Here is a 23254-nt window from a genome sequence, read left to right as displayed (position 1 = left end):
GGAAGGGCCGGTGGCAAACCTGCCGGAATGGCAGTTGGCTGTTTAAGGTGAAATAACACCTTTGATATCTGTAATTGTGATTGCAGGTGGATTTGCGGGGTGGAGCAGTTCAGGGAAACGCAGCTGGTTAAAGGGTAACTCCAGCATTGCCGGGTCAGGATGAACTTGTCTCTGCAGGGAGGAGAAGCACACGGGGCCAAGAACGGCTTCTTCCTCCCGGCACTGGGACGGTGGGGGAAAAGCTGTATTTTTGTGGCTGCCCTGTGTTCCCTCACTTTATTTTTATTCCTCCCTGTCGGCTCAGTGCCCATCCTGTAGCCTGAGGCAGAGGGGCTGAGCTGGCCCCATCCCCAACAGCGAGCTCTCCTCATCATCATCCTCTTCCTCACCTCCAGAGGTTGGTTGGGCTTTGTGGGGATGCTCCTGCCTGCCTTGGGGCTCCCCTTCTCCCACAGCACTGCAACCCCCCGCACCCCTGGACCATGGCGTGCTGGAGCTCCCCTCGGCATCGGCTGTGCGGCAGCCGAGGAAGGCTCCCTCCTCTTCCTCAGCCCAGGTTTGCATCGCAGGAGCGGTGCATCCCTGTCAGCCCCAGCTGGTTGCCATCGCTGGGGAAGCTCGGGGTGTCTGACCGCCGTGGATCGCAGCGCTGGATGAGCTGCTTTTCCCCTGACCTCCGGCGAAGGCTCTGCCTCGCACGAGGCCAAGCGCTCTGGCCCCGGGCCAGGGAATCACTTTGTGCTCAATATTTTAAAGCACGCAGAAAGCTCTGCTGGAAGCACAGCCATGACTTGCATGGCTTAAAGCTAACCAGATGCTTTGCCCGCGTTTTGCTGGGCTGTGGGCAGCAGGCTCATCGATGCCCAGGGTCCAGCCCCTCGTGCTCCCTGCGGGTAATGGGATAAGGCAAAGCGTGAAATTTTCATCGCTGCACCCCGCCTGTTGCTTCCCTCCTGATCTTCCTCCAGGTGCTCCAACACCAGCAGCCTGTTTTCTCATTAACACCTGAGACATGAAAGCAGACCTCCGCATGCCCCGCATCCTCTCGGCAGCGAGTGCCCCTGCATCCCTGCTGCTCTAATAGCAGAGGGAGCTTCCATTTGCCCCATCCCGCTGCAGTAATGCTGGTTATTAGCAGAAGCTGTCCTGGCCCCCGCAGTCACCCAGGTGACTCATGTCCACTCTGTCAGAATCCTTTTTCTTTTCCGCGATTTTTAACCGAAGAATGTTAGTCCAGAGTATCAGTTTAATAAAAGTAACACTTGGCGTTCCTGCAGAGCGTATAATCCTAGTATTAAAGATGCTGAAACTGCCATGAGATCATTAACTATAATTAAGACTTCCAGCCTGGCAGGTCACTATCTCTAATCCTGCCTGGTGGAGAGGTAACGCCGGGCACTGGGAAGCAGCAGGCGAATGCTGCAGGCAGAGCTGGTGTGGGTGGGAGGCCTCTGTGCTGTTTGCTTTGGCACTGGAAATGGGCCACGCAGGTCAGGCGCTTCCTCGGAGACCCCTTGCCATGACAATGGAGGATTTTTTATTTTTTCATGTGCGCAGGTGAGTTGGGCGCTCTGCTTTTGTAGGCACTGGTGGGAGCTGGGCACGTGCCTGGCTCCGTGAGCTGGACCCGTGGGCTGGTCAAGGCTCAGCCTTTGGTGGTCTTCGTTCCCAGGCACATCAGAAGTGTTTGTTCCTCCCTGTGTCCCATGAAAATACTAGAAATAGAAACCAAAACCACCTACAAGTGGCACCGGAGCTGGGCTGAGGCTTTGCATATGCCCTGCAGGGTGAGATGTGTGGTACATTCCCTGCCCCCAGCTGTCTCTCCTCTGTTTTTTCCCCTCTTTCCCTGTCCTCCCAAGGCTCCGCGCCCCGCAGGAGTTTGGGAACGTGCCCGACTACTTCCCTGCTGTTATGGTGCATGGAAAAGGCATTGTGTTTGGGCAGCCCTTGGTCGGGACCCCAAACCCCCCCCATGCTGCTGACCATGAGTGTTTGCAAAGCCAAGGCAATCCTGTCTGGCAAACAGCTCACTGTGTGTTTACTGAAACCTTGTGGGTTTGGGGTTTTTTGTGCAATCTTCTAGGTCTTTGCTAATTGTTTCTAAGCTTCTGCTGCCACCAAAAGCGTTACAGAAATTGCTTTTCTCTCTTTATTTGAAGTCTAAGGTTAATCTCCCCCAGCCCCTGGGAGCTTTAAAGATAAGAGGGAGCTGGTGGCGGGGGCAGTGGCAGTGCTGGGTGTTCAGAGCACCCTGTCAGCCCACGCCTCCGCTGCCAAGGACGCAGCAGCACTGGGGTCCCCCGGGGTCCCAGTCGGTCAGCACAGAGGCCAAATTCCTCTCTGTGGAGCTATTGAAAGGAATTTTCCCCTCCTCCGGAGAGTGGCTGTGCTGGGGAGACTGGATCTGTGAACAAGGGATCGGTCTCTTTTGCCAACCCTCTGCAGCGCAGCGTGTTCGTCTCCAGCAGGTTTGTGGGGGGTGTTGAGAGCCCCTTGGGGAGCAGAAGGAGCAGCATGGGCTCCGCTGTGCCCTGTGCTGCCGTGCTACATGCATGCACCTCATTTCTCTAGGCAGCATCTTCCCTCCTGTCCCAGGGACAGAGCTGCCCCCGCCATGGGTGCTCCCTGCCGGGTCCTGGGTGCATTCCTGCATCCACCCGGCTGCCTGAATTCAGCCTCCGCAGGTGGGGACACGCTTCTCACTTCCTTGCCCGTGGCAGGAGCGTAGTTTCTCTGGCTGCATTGCTTCCCAGGGGACGGGAGAAAGCGGGCGAGCGGGTACAGCCTGTCTTGCTGGAGCACCAAGTTCCCTTGAAAGCCTCCCGGGTGGTGCAGACGGGCTCCTGGTGGCCCCGGCGCCATAAGCTCCTCGGGCGATGCTCATCCCCCTGCGCTTTGGGTGCCAAGCAGAACCCCATGCCCGCGTTGTGCTTTGCTGTTCTTGGTAACTTTGAAAAGCAACATCCCTGCCATCCCGAAATGGGTCCTCAGCACCCGAGGCCAAGCCCGCGGGGTTTTGCTAAATGCTGGGAAAACAAAGAGGTGGTCAGGGAGGAGAGGCACAGCCCTTTGCATCTGATGGGCAGAGCCAGCACCCCTGATCAGATAATAATTAATAACTGGTTTTTGGGGGGCCCCTGCCACCTCCATCTGCAGCAGCTACACCCTCCGTGCCCCTGCGGGGCGAGCTGCCAGCCGGAGAAGGAGAACCATTGAATGAAAGTTGAACTCATCACATTTTTGCCAGATTAACAATGAAATAAGACTGCAGCCAGTGTGCTGTGCAGGGGAGTGGATTCGGCTCAGCCGGGAGCTGGGCAAGGCAGGATTTGCTCCAGCAGGGAGCAGGCGTCAGAGCCTCCCACACGGGTCACCGAGCAAAGAGCCCGGAGCGTGGCTGACATGGAGCATCGTGGTTCTTCGCTGCCGATTTGTATCTGTTTGCCCCAAGGGACAGGGATGGAAAATGCACGTGAAAGAAATGGACGGTGGTGAACAAGGGGTGACGTGTTCGGAGCAAGCACCCAAGAGCGGCTGCTTGCTCCGGGAGCTGAGCATTGTCGTGCTAAATATTTATAGAGTGCAAATGGGTGGGAAACAGGATGATGTTGTCGCTTTGGGCCAGGTGACAGTGGCACGGTGCTGTGGTTTGTGGTGAAGTCGCACGGCTCACTTGGGCCCCGCTGTCGTCTCATCATTTCTGACACCCTGCTTCTGGTTTTTGTCCCCACGCAGGCTGGTGGATGATCGGTGCGTGGTGGAGCCAGCCGCTGGCGACCTGGACAACCCACCCAAGAAATTTCGAGGTGAGGCTGGGACTGGGCTGGGGCAGCTCCATCACTGCCGTGAGCATCCTCAGTGATGATGCTGGCCCCGAGCATCCATGCCAGGGATGGGGAGAGGGGTCCCAGCTAGCCTGGGGCTGGGATGTGCTGCTTGTCCTTTGCAGAGGAGCTTGGAGGGTTCTGGAACAGCCTCCATAGCCTTATTTCTGTGGCTTGGCCAGACCACCTACACTCCTCTGTTGGCCTCTGGGGCTATTTATTAGAACCACCTCCATGGTGGGATGGTCCTTGGGGCCCCTTAGCCCAGCCCTAGGGAGCAGGGGTGGCTGGAAACCATCTTCTGCAGAGGTGGGTCCGACCATCCTAAAATGCAACCCTAGGGATACTGATATCCTGGGTGTCTACCACCAGGAGCCAGGGACAACAAGGGACAGACAGAGGGGCGGCTGCAGCAAGCAAACCATTTCAAGGCAAGCCTGTTAGCACTTAGCACTAATTACATCTGCTGTGCTTGGCTGCACCTCAGAGAGAGCCAGGGGATTAAGCCGCCCATTTAAGAGGCAGGCAGGGTTTAGGGAGTGATGGTGAATCCCCATCTGTCCTTGGCCCGTCAAGTTTCATGCTGTGGCGTCTCCTCCGGCGCTTGGGGCTGTGCTTGTTGCTTCCCATTTGGGCGAGGGGCAGCCCCAGGCAGAGCAGGCAGGTCCAGGCGGAAAAGAGGATGAGTCAGTGGAAGCTGGGGCGGCTCCTGGCCTGTGGAAACGGTCTGGAGAAGTTAGGACCAGTTGCTGGGAAAAGTAGCTTGTGCCTCCTGCTTCCCTGATTTCAAGCCCTGGGGCTGGCTGGCCAGGTTGCCTCAACCTTCAGGCTCCCCGGGGAGCCCTGGGGGATCACGTCTCTTGCCCTGGGGGATCACGTCTCTTGCCCTGGCATCGCATCTCTGCCCTACGCTGCACCTACCTGGGAAATGCTATTTTTGTGCCTGGCTGCACCGTGTGCTTGTCACGCTGCAAATGCAGCATCCCAGGGAGCATCCCAGTTGGGTTTGAGTGCTCCGGGGCATGGAGCTGGGAGTGTACAGAGAGCTGTGAAATTTCCCCAAACCGGTGAGCACGGTGTTGGATTTGGGGTTTGGGTTAGGGCAGCTGTTCCTTTCATCCCAGCAAATGTCATTTCAGGCCCCCTTTTAAAAAGGAATCTTTTAAAATACTGGTTTCCCACGCTGCTTTGTGCCTTCTCCTTTTTCTCAGGGTTTCTTTAACATCCCGCAGTGGGGTGCCGTGCCGGCACCCTTCCCCACGAGGGTCCCACCTGAGCAGCCAGCTGCCTCTTCATGAGAGCTGTTGCCACTAATTTGCATGTGGGGCTGATTAACAAGCTACCCGACAGCTCCCCAGAGTCCCGCACAACCCGGGGAGCCACCCTGTTCCTGGATATTGGTGGAATTTCACCTGGGGCTGGATGGAAAGAGCTGGAAACAGGACAGCCGGTGCAAGCCTTGTCCCAGCAGCCACACCATCTCCCTGCCTGGACATGGGTGGGTGTTGGATCTCTTTTCCAGGCGAAGCTTTGGGCTCGACTCAGCCCTGCTCCATGCAAACCCCTATCAGGATATCCAGCTGCTTGTTTTAATGGCCGGAAAAGTAGCAGTCTGCCTTCTCGATAGCTATCACCGCAAGGGAGGTAAAAACAACGGGCTGCTGCTGTTTCCTTGCAGCAGCGGCAAGAGGCTTAAGAGGATTTTCATGTGCTGCTGCCGTCCCCGTATCCTGCGGCCGGACCCTGCCCTATCCTGCGCTGCAGTGAGACGCATGTGGGTCACGCCGGGGTCTGGCTCGGCTTCCCGGTGGGAAACAGGACCCTTCTCCCGGAGTCAGGTCCAAATGGTTTTTTGGAAATGCCAACCTCCCCCGGGAGCCGGTCCCTGCGGTGAGGGACACAGCCGCCTGCCTTGCACCGGGGCTCAGCCCTCCGAGACACCTGGCAGTTATTTGCTTTTTTTTTGCGGTTTCTTTCCCCCGGCCAAGGCTCTTCCCAGCCCTGCGTTCAGGCATGTCAGGAAAAAAGCAAATAAACCGCTTCGATCCTGTGCTGAGCCAGCACCGTGCTGCAAAGCCAGTGGGTGGTGAGACCCCCGGTCGTGCCACTGCCCCAAGTGCCCCATGGCCCCCGCTGCGGGTTTGCGGGAGGTTTTGTCTCCGTGGCTGTGTGGGGTGGTGGCAGGTTGGCCGAGCATCGCTCTGCTGGGCTGCTCCCACCAGGCAGTGCTGACATGGGAGTTTTCCTCAACTTCCCTCTTTTCCACCCACCATCCATCCATCTTGCAAAAAAATTGTCGGTGCTCAGGCCGGTGCCAAAATCTCCGGCTTCCAGCATGAGCTTTGCTGGAGACTTTCTGTGTGCAGACGATGCTGTGCCTCAGTTTCCCTCTTTGCAAAAGAAGGCTTAATACCAAGATGGGGATGTCAGGCATCCCCTCTGGGCAGGGCGTGCTTGGAGCCAGGGGTTTGATTTACACCTCTCTCTTAATAGCTATGTTGGGTTTTTTCACTCCCCCTTAGTTTCTACTTTCTACCAGGTCCTCTTGCAGCCTAATTAGCAATTTAATGCAAACGATGTAAGGTGCTGCAGGTGGCCCAAGCATTCCTGTAGCCCTGCTCGGAGGCAGTGGGAGAAGGCAGCCAAGCATTGCAGCAGCTACACTCGGACCCCGGTGAAAAGCCCGGCGTCACGGCCTCCTTGGCACGGGATGTGCCATTAGCAAATAGACCTGTAAAACGAAATGTGAAACTTGGCCCTTTCCCAGCAGCCCAAGCCGGTGAGAACTGTGCTCTGCACTTGTTTGTTCGTCACTCCCAGGTAAATAAATACGTGCTTGCCAGCTACTTGGGACCGGGGCCAGAGATGGAAGTGATTTTTTTTTATTTTTTCTTTTCTTTTTTGTGTCTGAAGTTTCTGGGCTGCTATTTCAGGCGTAATTAGGGCGATCCAGGCTGCAGAGCCCTTCCTTCCCTCGCCCTGTACGGCTTCCAGCCCTGAACGAGGGTTTAGATGTGTCTCCTTGTCTCCAGGCATCTGCTTCTCCTGCTTCTATTCCCAAAGCATGGACCTGGCGCCTGCGCTTTCTGCCCCTCGTTCCAGCCACAGCAGCCTGGGGAAAAACAGGCAAACGGGGGCAATCTGCAGAGCAGGGGCGCAGTGCAGGTGTTTGGAGGAGCTGGGCTGCAAACCTGTGCCCTTCAGGTCCCCAAAGCGTTTCTTGTAGGGCTTGGAATGTGCTTGTTGCCGTACAGATTTCAGGAGCTCGTAGCTTCCATAACCCATAGCAGAGGCTCCCCGCGAGCGGCCGCGGGAGAACAGCAGCGTGGTGGCAAAACCGGTGGATCCCGACGGGTGTCCCGTGGGTAGCGCAGCGAGGGAGATGTGGAGACGTGTCCTGGTCTCACAGAGCCTGTGTCCTGCTGGCTTCCCTTTCTCCCAGCAGGATCTTCTCCTCCTTTGGTACAGCTGGGCTGCATCAGTGCTTTTTTCTTCCCCTGAGGTTTTCCTTCCCAAATTGCACGGCTGTTTCTGATGGAAATAGTTCTAACCACGAGTCCAAGAAGCGGAGTCACTGCTGGACTCATTATTTTCCCTGATTTGAAACTAATCCACCAGCTAATAGAAGGTGACCAGTCCCAACCACGTCTCCCTTGGACCCCCAGCAGCGGACAGGGTTGTTGGGGGGTAGCAGGACCACCTCGCAGCGATGCTGCTGGCACAGGAGCAGGACCCTGGAGGAGTCCTCTCTCCCGCCCCTCAGTGACACTGGTCCCACTGGGGACACACTGGTGGCCGGTGACTGTACGGCTGCTGCAGCCTCATTCTTGCCGTCCTCTCCTCCCAGACTGCCTCTTCAAAGTATGTCCCATGAACCGCTACTCGGCCCAGAAGCAGTACTGGAAAGCCAAGCAAACCAAGCAGGACAAGGAGAAGATCGCGGATGTGGTGCTGCTGCAGAAACTCCAGGTGAGCCGACGTGAGGGGCCATCCCCCCCAGAGTGCACAGTCCCCATGGGGTAGTTGGATGATGACATCCAAACCTCTCGCTGTGCAAATCCTGGCGTGTTTTGCTTCCCAGACAACAGCCTGCGTGGAGGCCAGGACCTGCCCTGGGTTTTGGTGTCCTTGGGGTGTCCCCCTTCGCTCAGCTCTGTTGTCTCCTGTCCCACCGCCCTCCCCTCCCCATGGACCACTAGCCACAGCCACCGTTTCTAGAGGAACGGCTCCTAGAGCTGTCAGCTCTTAATTAATCACAGTGTCTTAATAAGGGGGTTGAGACAGGAGCTCTATCAGGTGTTTTGCACTGGGGTCTGCAGGGTGGTCCCCGGAGGGGCTGGCCCCCAGGGATGCAGGCTGCACCCTGGGTTACCCTTCTTGTGCAGCGCTCTTATCCAGCCTCGGATGTGGGAGGCAATTGACCCTTGGATCCTGCCGCTGGCTCCTGACGGCTCCTTTGCTTTTGTGCCATGCCAGCACATGTGCCCTTGGCGCAGCGGGGAGCCCTGGGCAGCGCGGCGTGGCCGTACTCAGTCCACGCTGTGACAGCACAGGGCGAATACAGCAGTGACCAAGAAGCCACAGATGATTTCGTTGCTCCTGGTGCAAGGGAGATGTCCCAGGGAGGACCTGCAGAAAAGGATCCAGGGGACTGAGCTGGTGGGGAGAGGAAGGGAGAGCAGCGATGCTGCTTTTGGGATGAGAGGTGATGCCCACCTGCCTTGCCACCCTTGCTGCCGTGCCCAGCTTTTGCCGTCTCAGCCCTTCTGATGCTCCTGGTGCCGAGGAGCCCGTGGCAGAGGTGCTGTGTGAGCACAGCCCCACACACCCCGCAGCACCCAGGGGTGCCTGGCGCGGAGGAGGAAGCTGCCATGGCCAGGTCTTGCTCCAAAGGTCTGTGGAAGAGAAAGGCTCTGTTGACTTCCACGAGGTTTGGAAAAGGCCCATGTTAAACATTGCATAATCGCCTCAGCTGGCGAGGCCCGAGGATGATTCATAAAACCGAAGCTCAGGAGAGATTCATTAAATCATCTCATGAGGCTTCAAGCCCAGCCCCACCAGTCCGGGTTTGCCTTTGGGGACCGAGGTCTGATGCAGTGTCCGGACGGGGTGTCCCAGCTTGGTTCAGAGATGCCGGTCGAGGGTCAGTGCCTCCTGCTGCAACCAGCCCTGTGTGGCTGCTGGTGTGGGGAAACACTATTTCCCTGCTCCGGTTAAACTGTAACTTGTAAGGTCGACAGCTGTACTGGCCGTGACTGGACAGTGAGGCTCATTTCTGAGCCTGATTGATTGCACCTTGGTTAAGATTTGTCTTAAAGAGATTCTGTCATTTCCTTGCTCCTTTCCGCCTGCTCCTGGTGTTGCCCTTTTGGCAAATGCTCCTCCGGGTCCGGACGGAGAGCTGGGGGAGCCCGGCCAGGGAGGGGGTGCTCGGCAAAGCACTGTCCCTGCTGCTGCAAAGCCCCTGGGTGTCCTGGCAGGGCACTGGGCTCCAGGCTGGAATTTATCAGCGTCTTCCGCAGGCTGAAAACATCTTCCAGCCCATGGAGATAATTTCCTGAAGCAGATGTAGCCCGCGTCTTCAGCGGAGAAACCCTGCTCAGCTATCCACGATGCCCACGGTTACCTTTCCGAGCTTGTGCTCTTGCACTGTTGTTTTTAAGTGGGTTTAAGGCACTTTTTTCTTGTTTTCTTGGCTGACTAACTGCAGGTGCAGCCAGATGCTGTGCCAACATTCCCTCCCCGTTCTGCTGATCTCTCCCCACCCTCCCTGCACCCTCCCAGGCTGCCCACCCCCACGTGTGACCCTGACACCCCATCCTGCCGTGGCTTGGGGACAGACTTTGTCCCATCCAAGGGAACATCAGCCCCCATGGACTTGCATGCTTGGGGCAGCCAGTTCCCCCTCCCAGCCCCACTGGCTTTCGGCAAGGGAGGAGCTCAGATCTGGATGCAGATTTAGGACATTCCGCGGTGCCGGATCTCTCACCGGCGCTGTATTGCTCCATGGGGCTGTTGTTAAATTCCCAGCTCTGCAATCGGTGCAGAATTTCTTGGCAACAGGTTTGTTTTCCTGATAGCAGCAGCCACCGCCACAGGGCTCACATCCCCGGGTGGCCCCCAGAGCTGCGTGGGGACGGAGGGTTAGCTGAAGTGGTGGCAACATTCAAAAGAGCAAAGGGTGCACAAACAACGTGTGCCAGGCGTGTTCAAAGCCCCAGCATCGCCTGCTCGGGGACTCACGGATGGACTGCCCCATCCTCGCCGTGCGGAGCTGCGATTTCAGCTGGTTCCCAGTTCCTCTGCTATCAAGCGAAAGGAAGGGAAAGCAGGATGGGAAGGGGTGGATGCTCTCCCAGCTCCATCCCTTGCTGCCGTTCCCCATCCCAGCCGCGGGGGAGCTGGGCTGGCACTGCCCAGGCTGTGCCCAGGCTGGCGCCGGGGTGGTTGGCGCGCCTTCGCCGTTCCCAGACGGATCTGCTGCGGGAGCAAGTTCTTGTCTTGCTCCATGTACATCAACATCACTCTGCTGAGTGTCAGAGTGTCATGGAAAATCTCTGGGGTTTTGGAGAGAGGGACTGCAAGCAGTGCTGAGCAATTCACTGTTGGGGCATCTTAGCTGGTGGGGACCCATCCTGCTGCATCTACTGCAGCAGGTCTGGACCTGCAGCCGTCTCTGGGCACAGCACCACCGGCACAGCGCCTTTTGCTCTTTGGTCTTGGTGCTGCCAGGAGACCCCAGTCCCCACGCCCCTGCTGCAGCGGGGCTGAGATGGGTGCATTGCCCCAGTCCCTGGTTTGTGCACAGAGTCCCCTTTTGGTGCTGCCCTGTGAGACCTGCTGGGGTTTTGGGGGAATTCCAGTGCCATTTTGTCGCTGTCATAATTTTTAAATCCTCGGTTTAAAGCTTGCATGGAGTTCATACAGCTGCTCAGGGCCACACCGTGGTCCTGGGCTGAGCTTTTGGATGCTAAGGACCATAGTGTAGCTCTGGCCTGCGTTGTCTGGGGGACAGAGTGATGCTGATGCTGGATCCCAGCCCTGTCCCACCCTCCCCGTAGCTGAGGGTGCGGGTGGCCTCTCTGGGACACGCTCCCGCAGAGTGAGGAGGGTGCTACTACACTCAGCTCTCCTCCTTTCGGCATTCAGCATGCGGCCCAGATGGAGCAGAAGCAGAACGAGACAGAGAACAAGAAAGTGCATGGGGACGTGGTGAAATACGGCAGCGTCATACAGGTACAGGCGCGTCTTACCCCTCCTCCGCGCTCGGCAGATGAATTTTTTTTTGGGGGGGGATGCACAGATCCAGCACATATGAGCCAGGCAGCTGCTGGGAAGCAGCTTGTGGGAGACCTCCTGGGTACGCCCAGCCTGGGGGGCTGTACTGCTGCAGCTCACCCCAGCATTTGCTTTTTCCAGCTTCTCCACATGAAGAGCAACAAGTACCTGACGGTGAACAAGCGGCTGCCAGCCCTGCTGGAGAAAAACGCCATGAGGGTGACACTGGATGCTACCGGCAACGAGGGATCGTGGCTCTTCATCCAGCCCTTCTGGAAGCTGAGGAGCAACGGAGATAACGTGAGCGCGGGGCTGAAAAGCCCCTAAATGAAGATGTGCAGAAAGCAGCGTGCGTGCTGCCTGCCAGAGCTCAGCTCCCCACCGGCTGCCCGGTCTCATCCTCGCTCCTCCCTTTCCCACTTTGCTCCCCAGGTAGTCGTGGGAGACAAAGTCATCCTGAACCCTGTCAACGCCGGGCAGCCGCTGCACGCCAGCAACTACGAGCTTGCTGACAACGCTGGCTGCAAGGAGGTACGGCGAGGCTGGGCTGCCTCGGCATGGTCTGGCTTTTAGGGCTCGCCTGGTTGGTTTTTTTTTTTTCTTCCTTTTTTTCTTGTCCCAGGGATCTTGACCGTGCTCTCTTGCTCCTTAGGTGAACTCTGTCAATTGTAACACCAGCTGGAAAATCAACCTTTTCATGCAGTTCTGCGACCACATGGAGGAAGTGCTGAAAGGGGTAAGGAAGGAGGTTCGGCTGCCGCCGGCCACCTGGGACATGACAGGCTCCAGGGACCCACCACTGGGTCCCCTGCAGGGACAGGACATGTGAACAGCCGTTTGGCTCTGTGACAAGGGCAGAGGAAAGAGAATCCTGCCTTGAGGACCTTAATTTCTGGAAGAATTCATCAAGTGGAGAACGTAACAGCGAGCTAGAGTTGGATATTTTAGTATCCTGGCAGCAGGTACCCAGGGGGGCATGCAATTACCCTCTGCCTTATTGTATTAAATTGGCTCTCGAGGACAATACGAGGCACACATAGTACCAGCAGCGGCTTCTAGCTGCGAGGACAATTTTCGGCTGTTTAGCCGTGCAGCAGGGCTGGCTGTTGCCTGGGAAAGGAACTTTCCCTGCAGAGCTATTGTTTGGCTCTGAAGTCCTCCAGGAAGCAGCTGGATGGATATTGATTGTTATGATCTTACAGACCCTCGTCCCCAGGCGCTGCACTTATCCCCAGCTTCCCGCATGCAGTGCATCCTCCTCCCTGGGGCGTTAATGCCTTAAACACATTGGTGAGCAGAGCCTCTGCCCGCTCCAGGGGTGTAAAGTGGTGGGTTTGCACCCATTTTACATCCCGGGGAGTGGAAGCAGAGGGAAGCGAGTAAAGGGAGCGATGGCATTGCAGAGTGCGGGGTGCCCCGTGCCCGTGCAAGGTGCCTTCCCCTGGGTTCAGAGAAGCATTTGTGCTGCCAAAAGCAGGTTTTAGCACAGCTCGGGGAGGTAGGACTGGAATTGCTGATGGTGTCCTGCCATGCCATGGCTGGGAGCTGTGCCCTGCTCTGGACCGTGTGTGGGGGCAATCCCATCCTGTGGGTCGTAGGAGAAGATGCATTGGCTTGTAGGAAAACCATGTCCCTGGGTCTCACCACCATGTCCTCATCCAGGGGGATGTGGTGAGGCTCTTCCACGCCGAGCAGGAGAAGTTTCTCACCTGTGACGAGTACAAAGGCAAGCTGCACGTCTTCCTCCGCACCACCTTGAGGCAGTCGGCCACCTCGGCCACCAGCTCCAATGCCCTGTGGGAGGTGGAGGTGAGCGGGGAGGGCATGGAACGTGTGTCTGCAGGCTTTCGGGGTACCTCCGAGGGCCACTGCACTTTCACCCGGGGGGGTTTGCTAGAAGGAATGGTTATCTCTATACATTGCCATCTCTGGTAGCCTGACTGCCCTGGTGAAAGCTGGCACGGAGCTCCAGGTCTTGTGAGGGTGCTGGGAACCGTGGCTGCTGATGGATGGGTGCTGGTGTCTGTCTGAGCTCCACACCCTGAGTACATTTGCTCGTGGCCGCCTTGGAGATAGGACGGGGCTCTTATCACCAGCGTGTTTGCCTGGGGTCAGCGGAGGCTGGGAGACAGGACCGGCATCCCGGCTCCACACAGCCCCATGCACCGTCACCTCTGCTTCTCCCAGGTGGTCCACCACGACCCGTGCCGAGGGGGAGCCGGGCACTGGAACGGCTTGTACCGCTTCAAGCACCTTGCCACAGGCAACTACCTGGCAGCGGAGGTAAGGGGGTGAGCAGAGGGATGCAGAAACCTGCCCTGCCCTCGGGAGGCTGGTGCCATCCCTTGCAAAGGCAGCGCCCCCCCTTAGGCAGAGCAGCGATGCTCAGGGTGGCCTCTGGCCCCACTCCAGTTTGATTTCAGAGTTTTCCTGCCCCCAGCCTCCGCAGCTCCTCCTTGCTGGCAGGAGGCATTGGCACTGGGGCTGGGAGCATCATCCTCATTTACTTGTTTGCCAGGCTATGTTTTCCCACCGCAGTCCCCCTCCCCACGGTGCAGGGGTTCGCTCACCAAATTGCTGTTCCTGGCACCCTCCTCTTCTGGCCTGGGGGGACAGGAGGGGGTGGCCGGGGGTTTCCTCTGGGCCAAGGGGCTGTACCAGTGCAACCTCCTGGTGCGAGGGAAGCAGGAGATAATTTATCCTGCTGTCCTTGCCTGGGGAGGGTGTGGGCAAAATCTGGGCCTGGAAACACGGTCTGCCAGATTTTTTTGCTCCCATTTAAGACCAGCTCAAGGCCTCCTGATAGAGGCACAAAGAAGTTGCTGCACTTAATATGATTTATTTGGTGCTATTGAGCTGCCATGACCAAGGGCTACACCCTGCTGCCAGGGGAGCAGGCATGTGCCGGGGGGTATCTCGGTGCGCTTCCCTAGCTGGAGAAGACAACCAAAGGCAGCCCCCAAGGCCCTTTCCACCACTGTAGGATGGAAACCAGCAAATACTGGAGCTCTGAAATGACTGCTTTAAACCAAAAGACACTCAGGTGACATCATCTGCAGAGGAAAGAAGATCACAGGTTGATCCCCATCCTGGGTTGCTGCTGCCCGGCTTGTGGTGCTCACTGAGACCTCAGCCTCGAGGGATTTACAGCAAGAGCTCGTCTTGCTGCAACGCAGAGCCCCGGGTCTGCTCGCCAGGGCTCACCCTGTCCCACTCCTTGGGGACAGAGCGCTGTGCACTGGGGGGGTCACGTCCTCCAGCCCCATCTGGGCAGGTTTCCTCTCTCTGTGATGTGATCGAGGAAGGCAGGAATAGAGATAACACCCCCTGCTCAGGGTTTTGGAGGGACCGAGGGGGAGGACTGATAGCTGTCTTTCATCTCCCTCTTTAACTTTTCAGGAAAACCCAAGTTATAAAGGAGACGTGGCTGAGCCCAAAGCAGCGCCCACGGTGAGCTGTGTGCAGCCTCGCTAGCAGAAATGCTGCTGCCGCTGCCTGAAATCATGCCGTCTCTTAAAATCTGCCTGAAAGCAGGGAAATGCCCCAAAACAGAGCCCGCTGCGGGGACAGTGCTCGCACCGTGCCGCCGGGTCCTGCTTGGTGCCGAGGCTGCGGCCGGAGGCTGTCCCACCGCCCAGCAGAGCATCCCCGCATCCCGCACTGTAGAGTAGTATCCCTACATCCCGCTTGTGAGAGGACCCTGCCGCAATCTGTTGGAAGGGTCCCAGTGCATGTTGGATCCCCAGGCCACGGGGAAGTGCTGGTAGAAAAGAGATTTGGACTTCCAGGGGTTTTTTTTGCCTTGTTGCTGTCGGTGAGGTTTGGAGAAGGGATGGCCTCGTAGCTCAGGTGCATCGCGCCGTGCTTGTGCTCTTGCAGCCCCTCGTGCATCGCCGCGCTGCGAGGCTCAGCCCGGCATCTGAGCAAAAGCTTCTGCTCTGAGCGTAGCCGCTGCGTGTCTCCGACGCCGTGCGCGCAGGGAGGCTGGGCTCAGCCCCGCGCCGGGCTCAGAGCCGCTTTCCCCACTGCAGGGGGGCAGCAGCCGCGCCAGCCGCAGGAACACCGGGGAGAAGATCAAATACCGGCTGGTGGCTGTGCCCCACGGCAACGACATCGCCTCGCTCTTCGAGCTGGACCCTACCACGCTGCAGAAGACGGATTCCTTTGTCCCGCGGTATGTAGAGCACATGCTGCCACAGGGGGGGTGAAATGAAGGTGGGCTCGATTGCGTGGTGTGGAATTTTGGCAAGTCTGTTCTTACAGGGGCTTTGCTGGGTGCTGGGGGGACTGGTGGGGGCTGGCGTGTCTGTGTGGGGGTCGCTCACAAGGACACGTTTTGCAGGAACTCCTACGTGAGGCTACGCCACCTCTGCACCAACACCTGGATCCAGAGCACCAACGTGCCCATTGACATCGATGAGGAGAGGCCCATTCGCCTCATGGTATGGCCCCGCTCCCTGCTCCCGTGCATGGATTTATCCCCTGTGCCCCAGTACCTCTTAGCATGCTCCTTCCCACCCATCACCCAGCCTTTATGCAGGGACTGAAATACCTTGATGATGTAAGGGGGTGGCTATACACCAGCCCAGAGCCCATCCCGGTAGCCCAGAGCCCATCCCGGTAGCCCAGAGCCCATCCCATCCCTTCTGATGGGGATGAACTGAGTCACTGACTTCACCCGGGCTGGTGGCAGATGGTGTGTCATGCTTGACGTTGCCCTGTCTGTGTGATGCTGCTTTCCCGTTGTTTCCCAGCTGGGCACTTGCCCCACCAAAGAAGACAAAGAAGCTTTCGCCATCGTCTCCGTGCCCGTGTCCGAGATCCGGGACCTGGACTTTGCTAATGACGCCAGCTCAATGCTGGCCAACGTGGTGGAGAAGATGAACGAAGGTTTTCTCAGCCAGAATGACCGGAGGTAAAAAGTCATTTCCCCTGGGAGATGGGGCCATGCTGGGCTCCTCCAAGGGCTCTCCAGCATCGCTGCAGGATGGGGCCCCTGCCTGGGTCTTGGTGCCAGTGCTGTCTTGCTTTCCTGCCCACAACCCAAATCCACGCCTGCTTCTCCCAGGAGTCTGGCAAGGAAACTAGATAACGCCGCAGCCCCGCTCCAGCCCCTCCTTTGCCGCTAGAAAAATATCCGAGGGGCTGAGAGATGGCCCCTTGATAGGGGCAGCCGGGTTAGTCACGGTATTATTTTTAGGTGGGTGGGTTCGTGGTGCTTCCTGAGCAAACACAGATCCCCCGTGGGACGGAGCGAGCTGCTTCCGTCCTGCCAGCCCGCCCTGCACGGGTCCCGCAAAGGTGACTAAGGGGGCAGAGGCGTTCAGAGCAAAATCCCTGGCATGAATCATGAGCAAAGGCCCCTGGCATTTACCCAGGCACATACAGTTTTCTTGGGAACCATAGGGGCTGCAAACCTCTTGCTTCAGGGCAGCCGTTTCCCTCTAGGAGGGAGAGGAGGATCAGCCAGCAGCTTCCCTGGTGGTCTTCTGAGCCCTGAACGTGGGCTCTTTGGTCCTCCAAAATGCGCCGGCATCATTGCAGGGACCCAAGTCTGGGTGAGCAGCCTCCCCCTGCCCACTTGCACCATGCCCCTTTGCAGGTTCGTGATCCAGCTGCTGGAGGACTTGGTGTTCTTTGTCAGCGACGTCCCCAACAATGGCCAGAATGTGCTGGACATCGTGGTGACCAAGCCCAACCGGGAGCGGCAGAAGCTGATGCGGGAGCAGAACATCCTGAAGCAGGTGAGTGGCCCTGAGACTGCATCTGAGCAAGGGCGAGGGCTTGTGGAGATGTCCTGTTCTGCCCAGGGCCCCGCTGGAGGAGAGGGATCTGGAAAACCCCATGGAGGAGGTGTAGCTGGTCTCCAGCTCACGGCCCAGTGGTGCGCCAAGCCCTCCTGGCCAATACTGCTGGTGTCTGGCCATGTGTGGGGGTGACGGTGTGGAGGGGAACACAGCACTTACCATCTCTGCTTTTGGGCAGATCTTTGGGATCCTGAAAGCCCCCTTCAAGGACAAGGGTGGGGAAGGGCCCCTGGTGCGGCTGGAAGAGCTGTCGGACCAGAAGAACGCTCCCTACCAGTACATGTTTCGGCTGTGCTACCGCGTGCTCCGACACTCCCAGGAGGACTATCGCAAGAACCAGGTGCATGGTGGATGACGGGGGGAGCCCCCATCCCACCACGTGTTGCAGAACCCGGAGGAGTTGCTGAGCTTTCGGTGGTGGGGCAGGGGGGCATTGCCGGTCTCCAACACCCAGCCCCGTGTGCTCACCCACCGCCTCTCTGCCTGCTCCAGGAGCACATTGCCAAGCAGTTTGGCATGATGCAGTCCCAGATCGGCTATGACATCCTCGCTGAGGACACCATCACGGCCCTGCTGCACAACAACCGCAAGCTGCTGGAGAAGCACATCACGAAGACGGAGGTAGAGACCTTCGTCAGCCTGGTGCGCAAGAACCGCGAGCCACGGTGCGTGTCCACAAAGGCCCCATCCCAAAGAGCTTTGTGCTGCGTGATGGGTGGGATGCGCCTGGACCAGAGGAGGAGAGACCCCCCCGGGGACCCCCCTTGCACAGCGAGTTGTCTCTGCTCTGTAGGTTTTTGGACTACCTCTCTGATCTGTGCGTCTCCAACCACATTGCCATCCCCGTCACCCAGGAACTGATCTGCAAGTGTGTGCTGGACCCAAAGAACAGTGACATCCTCATCAAAACGGAGTGAGTAGCCAAGGGGGGAGCTTTTCCACGTCGGGGGCTTGGTGCCTGGCCCTGCCTTCCACCAGCTCCCACAATGTCTTGGTAAAACCCCCACCAGCCCTGGAGGTGCAGCCACTCTCTGTCTGTGGGAGCTTCTCCGGTTTTACCCCTGTTCTGTCCTAGGCTGAGGCCGGTGAAGGAGATGTCCCAGACCCATGAGTACCTGAGCATCGAGTACTCGGAGGAGGAGGTCTGGCTCACCTGGACGGACAAGAACAATGACCACCATGAGAAAAGCATCCGGCAGCTGGCACAGGAGGCCCGGGCTGGCAATGCCCATGATGAGAATGTCCTCAGCTACTACAGGTGACGACCCTGCGGCATCTTCTCCCCAGGTGAGGTTGTAACGGTTGCGTGGCCTCACTCCCTCTCCCCCTCGTCCTTGGGCAGGTACCAGCTGAAGCTCTTTGCCCGCATGTGTCTGGATCGCCAGTACTTGGCCATCAAGGAGATCTCCCAGCAGCTGGGTGTGGACCTGATCTTCCTCTGCATGGCAGATGAGATGCTGCCCTTCGATCTCCGGGCATCCTTCTGCCACCTCATGTTGCACGTGCACGTGGACAGGGACCCCCAGGAGCTGGTGATGCCTGTGAAGTTTGCACGGCTCTGGACTGAGATCCCCACAGCCATCACGATCAAAGAGTGAGACATGTTGGGGCGTGCAGTGGCTTTGAGGTACAGGGCAGGAGGTGGGATGGCAGATGCCATCCAGTCTAGGGATTGGCCTGACTATAGCAGGGACTGGGAGGAGGGCATTTTTGGAGTGACTTTTGTGGGTTTTGGGCTTCAGAAGGAGGTAGGCTGCATCACAGTCATGAGCATCACTTCTGCCCACGATGGCTCAGCAGCTGCCTGGCCAAGGCTCCTTCCAGGCTGGGTGTGAGCAGACTCGCTGCCATCCACCTCACTCCCACCACCTTCCCTTTGCAGCTACGACTCCAACCTCAACGTTTCACGTGATGACAAGAAGAACAAGTTTGCCAGCACCATGGAGTTCGTGGAGGACTACCTCAACAACGTGGTGAGCGAGGCAGTACCCTTCGCCAACGAGGAGAAGAACAAGCTCACCTTCGAGGTGCGAGTCCTGCCAGTGTCACTGGCACGTCGCAGGGTGCAACTGTCCCTGAGATGAGGGTGGCCGTGCTGGCACCCCTCTCCCCTGTGTTTGTTTCTCCCACTCAGCCCCGAGCATGGCGAGGTCTGGAGTTGCCTTGTCCTTCCCCAGGTCGTCAGCCTTGCCCACAACCTCATCTACTTCGGCTTCTACAGCTTCAGTGAGCTGCTGCGCCTGACGCGGACGCTGCTTGGCATCATTGACTGCGTCCAGAACCCCCAGCTGATGATGCAGGCGGTCTATAACGACGAGGTGACGGGTGAGTCCCCGCTCCGTAATCAGGCATGGTCCTGCAGGAAGGTGTTCTCCATGGCCTGACCAATGCTTTCCAGTTTTGGCTGCAAGAAAACGAGCCACTGGTTTGCTGACATGGAAGCTTTGGCTGGGTCTGCACTGGGAGGTGGGAGGTGTTGAACCCTTGGCCATGCCAGAGAAATAGCCAGTCCCTCCTGCTCGTTCTCTGATTAGTATCTCCAGCATTTTCCAGTCTTAAGTGGGTCCTTCTGCTGGTCCTCTGCCACCTCCCTTTCCATCTGCGTTAACCCTGCCCACCATGGCTGCCTCCGCAGGGAAGAACGTGCGGAGATCAATCCAGGGCGTTGGGCAGATGATGTCCACCATGGTGCTGAGCAGGAAACAGTCCATCTTCAGCCCCCCAAGCCTCAGTGCCGGGTCTGCCCCAGAGCAAGTGGACAGAGGGAGGAGCGTTGAGAGTGAGAACATTGTGGTGATGGAGACCAAGCTGAAGATCCTGGAGATCTTGCAGGTTGGAGCTGCTGGGGAGGGAGAAGCTTTGTGGAGCTGTGGGTGGGATGGGGTGGTGTGGAGAAGACATGGTTTTCTGGTGCAGAGAGACAGCTGGCATGAAGAGGGCACTCACTTTTCCTTGCTTTCTTCTTTGCTGCTGCCAGTTCATCCTGAACGTGCGGCTGGACTACAGGATCTCCTACCTGCTTTCTGTCTTCAAGAAGGAGTTTGTGGAAGTCTACCCCATGCAGGACAGCGCGGCCGATGGGACAGCTCCAGCCTTTGACTCCACAAGTAACTCTCCCACTTTGCTCCTGGTACACCTTCAACTCGGCAAACCCCGCAGGCTGGGGGGACACCGGCGGTGGGGGTGACAGCTCCAGCAGCTCTCCGCCCACCGCTGCCGCTGCAGGGAGCGTGGCGGGGCATGGAGTTTGGGCAGATGGGATGAGGTGTCCTGTGTCCATCGTGGATGCTGGGAGCAGGGGCCAGGGAGCTGGGGCCAGGGAGCTGGGCTGGTTCCTGCAGGTTCCTGCCAAGGTACAGGGATGACTTGGGCCATCCCGTTCATCTCCCTTTCCTCTCCCTTCAGCCGCAGCCATGAACCTGGACCGGATCGGTGAGCACGCGGAAGCCATGTTCGGTGTGGGGTGAGTCCCTGCCCCCTCCAGTGCATAGTTAGCCTGGCCGTAGGGCTCTTTCTCTCCTGTCCATACTGCCGAGGCTGAAGGCTGCAGGTGATGAGGAAGATGAGGCTCTAAAGGCTACTGCAGCTGTCTGCATCAGCCCCCAGGCGGGACTGAGTGCATGCAAGCTCCCGCCTGGCTGCTTGGTGTTCCAAGCGCTTTTGTCCCGGCTTCAGGAAGACGAGCAGCATGTTGGAGGTGGATGACGAGGGAGGGAGGATGTTTCTGCGGGTTCTGATCCACCTGACGATGCACGACTACCCGCCGCTCATCTCTGGCTCCCTGCAGCTCCTCTTCAAGCACTTCAGCCAGAGGCAGGAGGTCTTGCACACCTTCAAACAGGTAACCCTGCTGGCACGCTGCTCTGGGGCACCTCTGCACCCACCCTTGGCTCTGGGTGCAGGACATGGGATGGGTCCTGGCCCCTTTCCTTGGGAAGGAGGTCTGGGAGAGGAGGGGAATGGGGTTTGTGCCTCAAACTGGGAATGTCATTGCAGGTGCAGCTCCTGATCTCAGCCCAGGATGTCGAGAACTACAAGGTGATCAAGTCAGAGCTGGACAAGCTCCGCACGATGGTGGAGAAATCGGAGCTCTGGGTGGACAAGAAGGGCAGCAGCAAAGGGGACAGCACGGTGGAGGGGAACAAGAAGGAGAAGAAAGAGGTGAGAGCCCTGAGCAAGACCCTGGAAACCGGGGTGGGAGAGGAGTGGGAGGCGAAGGTGCAGCTTGCTTCGGTCCTCTCGGTGGGCTGGAAGAGGAGGGTCGGGGGGGTCCTGCAGGGTGTAGTTATGCTCCAGGCTTTGGAGAGGTGCAGTGGGATCCTGGTGCTGTTCCTGTCCCCTTGCAGCACACTGCCGACGAGGAGGTCATTGCTCCTGGAGAGAAGAGCAGTGAGAACTACCAGATAGTCAAGGGGGTAAGTGAGACCCAGTCTTGTCCCCGGGGCTGTTCCTGGAGGCACGGCCAGCGATGTCTGCCTGGCCTGGGCTGGCGTGGGGGCACCAGCAAGAAGGGAAAGGGAGAAATCATGGAGGGGGGGGGGGGGGGGGGGGGGCATGATTTCCAAGTTCTCCTGGTTCAGTAAAAACGAGTCCGAGCGAGGTCTTGTTCCTGCCAGCTCGGGAGAAGGAGGAACCCTGTTACATCCCCAGGGCTGGCGAGTGAGCCTTGTACTGGGGGGACTGGAGGACAGGGGGGGTGATGGCTACGAGGGCTCCCTGCGTGGCACTGCAAGGAGGGTTTCTGAAGGGGGGGGTGCCAAGATTTGGGAGCAATGCAGGGAGCACATCTGGGTTTATGGAGGGCACATCTGGATTGCAAGCAAGCCCGTGGTGCTGGTGGCCACGCTGATGGGCTCCCAGGCTTCCCACCATGGTCCTTCTCTCCCTAGATCCTGGAGCGACTGAATAAGATGTGCGGGGTCGGAGAGCAAGTGCGCAAGAAACAGCAGCGCCTTCTGAAGAACATGGACGCCCACAAAGTGATGCTGGATCTGCTGCAGATCCCTTATGAGAAGGTGGGTGGGCAGAAGCTGGCTGGTCCTGAAGTACCCAGGGCAAGGGGTGAGGGATGCGGGGGGACCCCTGCACGGCTGGGTCCTGCGGCTGGGCAGGGCAGAAGGGGCAGCAGCCTGTCGCTGCTCTCCATCCCTCGCCAACTCTGGGTATTTCTTTTCTCTGCCCTTCCTCAGGGTGATGCCAAGATGATGGAGATCCTGAAATTCACCCACCAGTTCCTGCAGAAGTTCTGTGCTGGCAATCAGGAAAACCAGGCTCTGCTGCACAAACACCTCAACCTGTTCCTAACCCCGGGGGTAAGGAGAAGGGGCTGAAGCGTGGTTGCAGGTGGCAGCAGCAGGAGCGACTTCAAGTACCGCTCCTGGGGTCGAGAGCAAGAGATACAAAACCCAGGCAGAGACCCCAGGAGAGGAAGGGTCAGGGCAGGAGGAGAGGCTGTTCCTCGCATCCCACCGGCCTGACTCTGCTCTCCTGGTCCCGCAGCTCCTGGAGGCTGAGACGATGCAGCACATCTTCCTCAACAACTACCAGCTCTGCTCAGAGATCAATGAGACGGTGCCGCAGCACTTCATCCACTGCGTGGCCACCCACGGCCGCCACGTGCAGTACCTCGATTTCCTGCACACCATCATCAAGGCTGAGGGCAAGTACGTCAAGAAATGCCAGGACATGATCATGACTGAGGTGAGCATCTCTTCCCCCCAACCTGTGGGGCATGAGCGGGGGGTGTAGCAGGGCACGGCTCCTGGGAGGGGCACCGGTGGCTTCTGCCTTGAGGAAGAGCCTTCCCAGCCGTGTTGGCTTCTCCCTGGAGTAGGAAACATCTCCAGGAGCTTAATGCAAGGTCCAAGATCCGATAACCATTTTGAAGTCCCACAAACTGATTTTTGATTGCACTGCAAATGCCTGGTTTTCCCTGTAAATGCACGGCCCTTTCACCCTTCGCCGGCTGCTGCCTCTCATCGCCCCGCTGCAGAGGACACCGTTTTCTGCCTTGTGAGGTTTCTGACCCTCCTTCTCTGGAGCAGTGACCACTGACCCTTCCCTGCAGCTCACCAATGCTGGGGACGATGTGGTGGTTTTCTACAATGACAAGGCTTCACTGGCCACCCTTCTGGAGATGATGACAGCGGCCAGGGATGGGGTGGAGGAGAACAGCCCTCTGATGTACCACATCTCACTGGTGGACCTGTTGGCTGCCTGCGCCGAGGGCAAGAACGTCTACACAGAGATCAAGTGCACGTCCCTGCTGCCCTTGGAGGATGTGGTGCGGGTGGTGACACATGAGGATTGCATCACGGAGGTACGGGGTGCCCAGTGAGGAGG

General features: G+C 58.2%; 1 protein-coding gene across 1 annotated transcript in view; it reads left to right on the top strand.

The window, feature by feature from the left end:
- ITPR3 (inositol 1,4,5-trisphosphate receptor type 3) overlaps nucleotides 1-23254 on the top strand; it is a 43649-nt gene that overhangs the window by 4583 nt on the left and 15812 nt on the right. Inside the window, exons 2-31 of the mRNA XM_005447042.4 lie at nucleotides 3739-3809; nucleotides 7675-7796; nucleotides 10977-11063; nucleotides 11247-11405; nucleotides 11538-11636; nucleotides 11758-11841; nucleotides 12768-12914; nucleotides 13293-13388; nucleotides 14505-14555; nucleotides 15137-15279; nucleotides 15448-15547; nucleotides 15860-16020; nucleotides 16708-16849; nucleotides 17091-17252; nucleotides 17405-17577; nucleotides 17706-17825; nucleotides 17988-18170; nucleotides 18255-18506; nucleotides 18795-18939; nucleotides 19090-19237; nucleotides 19548-19744; nucleotides 19890-20019; nucleotides 20318-20375; nucleotides 20588-20753; nucleotides 20909-21073; nucleotides 21259-21327; nucleotides 21802-21927; nucleotides 22102-22224; nucleotides 22412-22612; nucleotides 22980-23231. Of these exons, the coding sequence (XP_005447099.1) occupies nucleotides 3739-3809; nucleotides 7675-7796; nucleotides 10977-11063; nucleotides 11247-11405; nucleotides 11538-11636; nucleotides 11758-11841; nucleotides 12768-12914; nucleotides 13293-13388; nucleotides 14505-14555; nucleotides 15137-15279; nucleotides 15448-15547; nucleotides 15860-16020; nucleotides 16708-16849; nucleotides 17091-17252; nucleotides 17405-17577; nucleotides 17706-17825; nucleotides 17988-18170; nucleotides 18255-18506; nucleotides 18795-18939; nucleotides 19090-19237; nucleotides 19548-19744; nucleotides 19890-20019; nucleotides 20318-20375; nucleotides 20588-20753; nucleotides 20909-21073; nucleotides 21259-21327; nucleotides 21802-21927; nucleotides 22102-22224; nucleotides 22412-22612; nucleotides 22980-23231 (4132 nt within the window). The remainder of the gene's footprint in view (nucleotides 1-3738; nucleotides 3810-7674; nucleotides 7797-10976; nucleotides 11064-11246; nucleotides 11406-11537; nucleotides 11637-11757; nucleotides 11842-12767; nucleotides 12915-13292; nucleotides 13389-14504; nucleotides 14556-15136; nucleotides 15280-15447; nucleotides 15548-15859; nucleotides 16021-16707; nucleotides 16850-17090; nucleotides 17253-17404; nucleotides 17578-17705; nucleotides 17826-17987; nucleotides 18171-18254; nucleotides 18507-18794; nucleotides 18940-19089; nucleotides 19238-19547; nucleotides 19745-19889; nucleotides 20020-20317; nucleotides 20376-20587; nucleotides 20754-20908; nucleotides 21074-21258; nucleotides 21328-21801; nucleotides 21928-22101; nucleotides 22225-22411; nucleotides 22613-22979; nucleotides 23232-23254) is intronic.

Source organism: Falco cherrug, chromosome 16, assembly GCF_023634085.1.
Source record: "Falco cherrug isolate bFalChe1 chromosome 16, bFalChe1.pri, whole genome shotgun sequence".
In the NCBI taxonomy this organism is placed as follows: Eukaryota; Metazoa; Chordata; class Aves; order Falconiformes; family Falconidae; genus Falco; species Falco cherrug.
The sequence above is the reverse complement of the archived record's forward strand: the minus strand, read 5'-3'. Positions and strand labels throughout refer to the sequence as shown.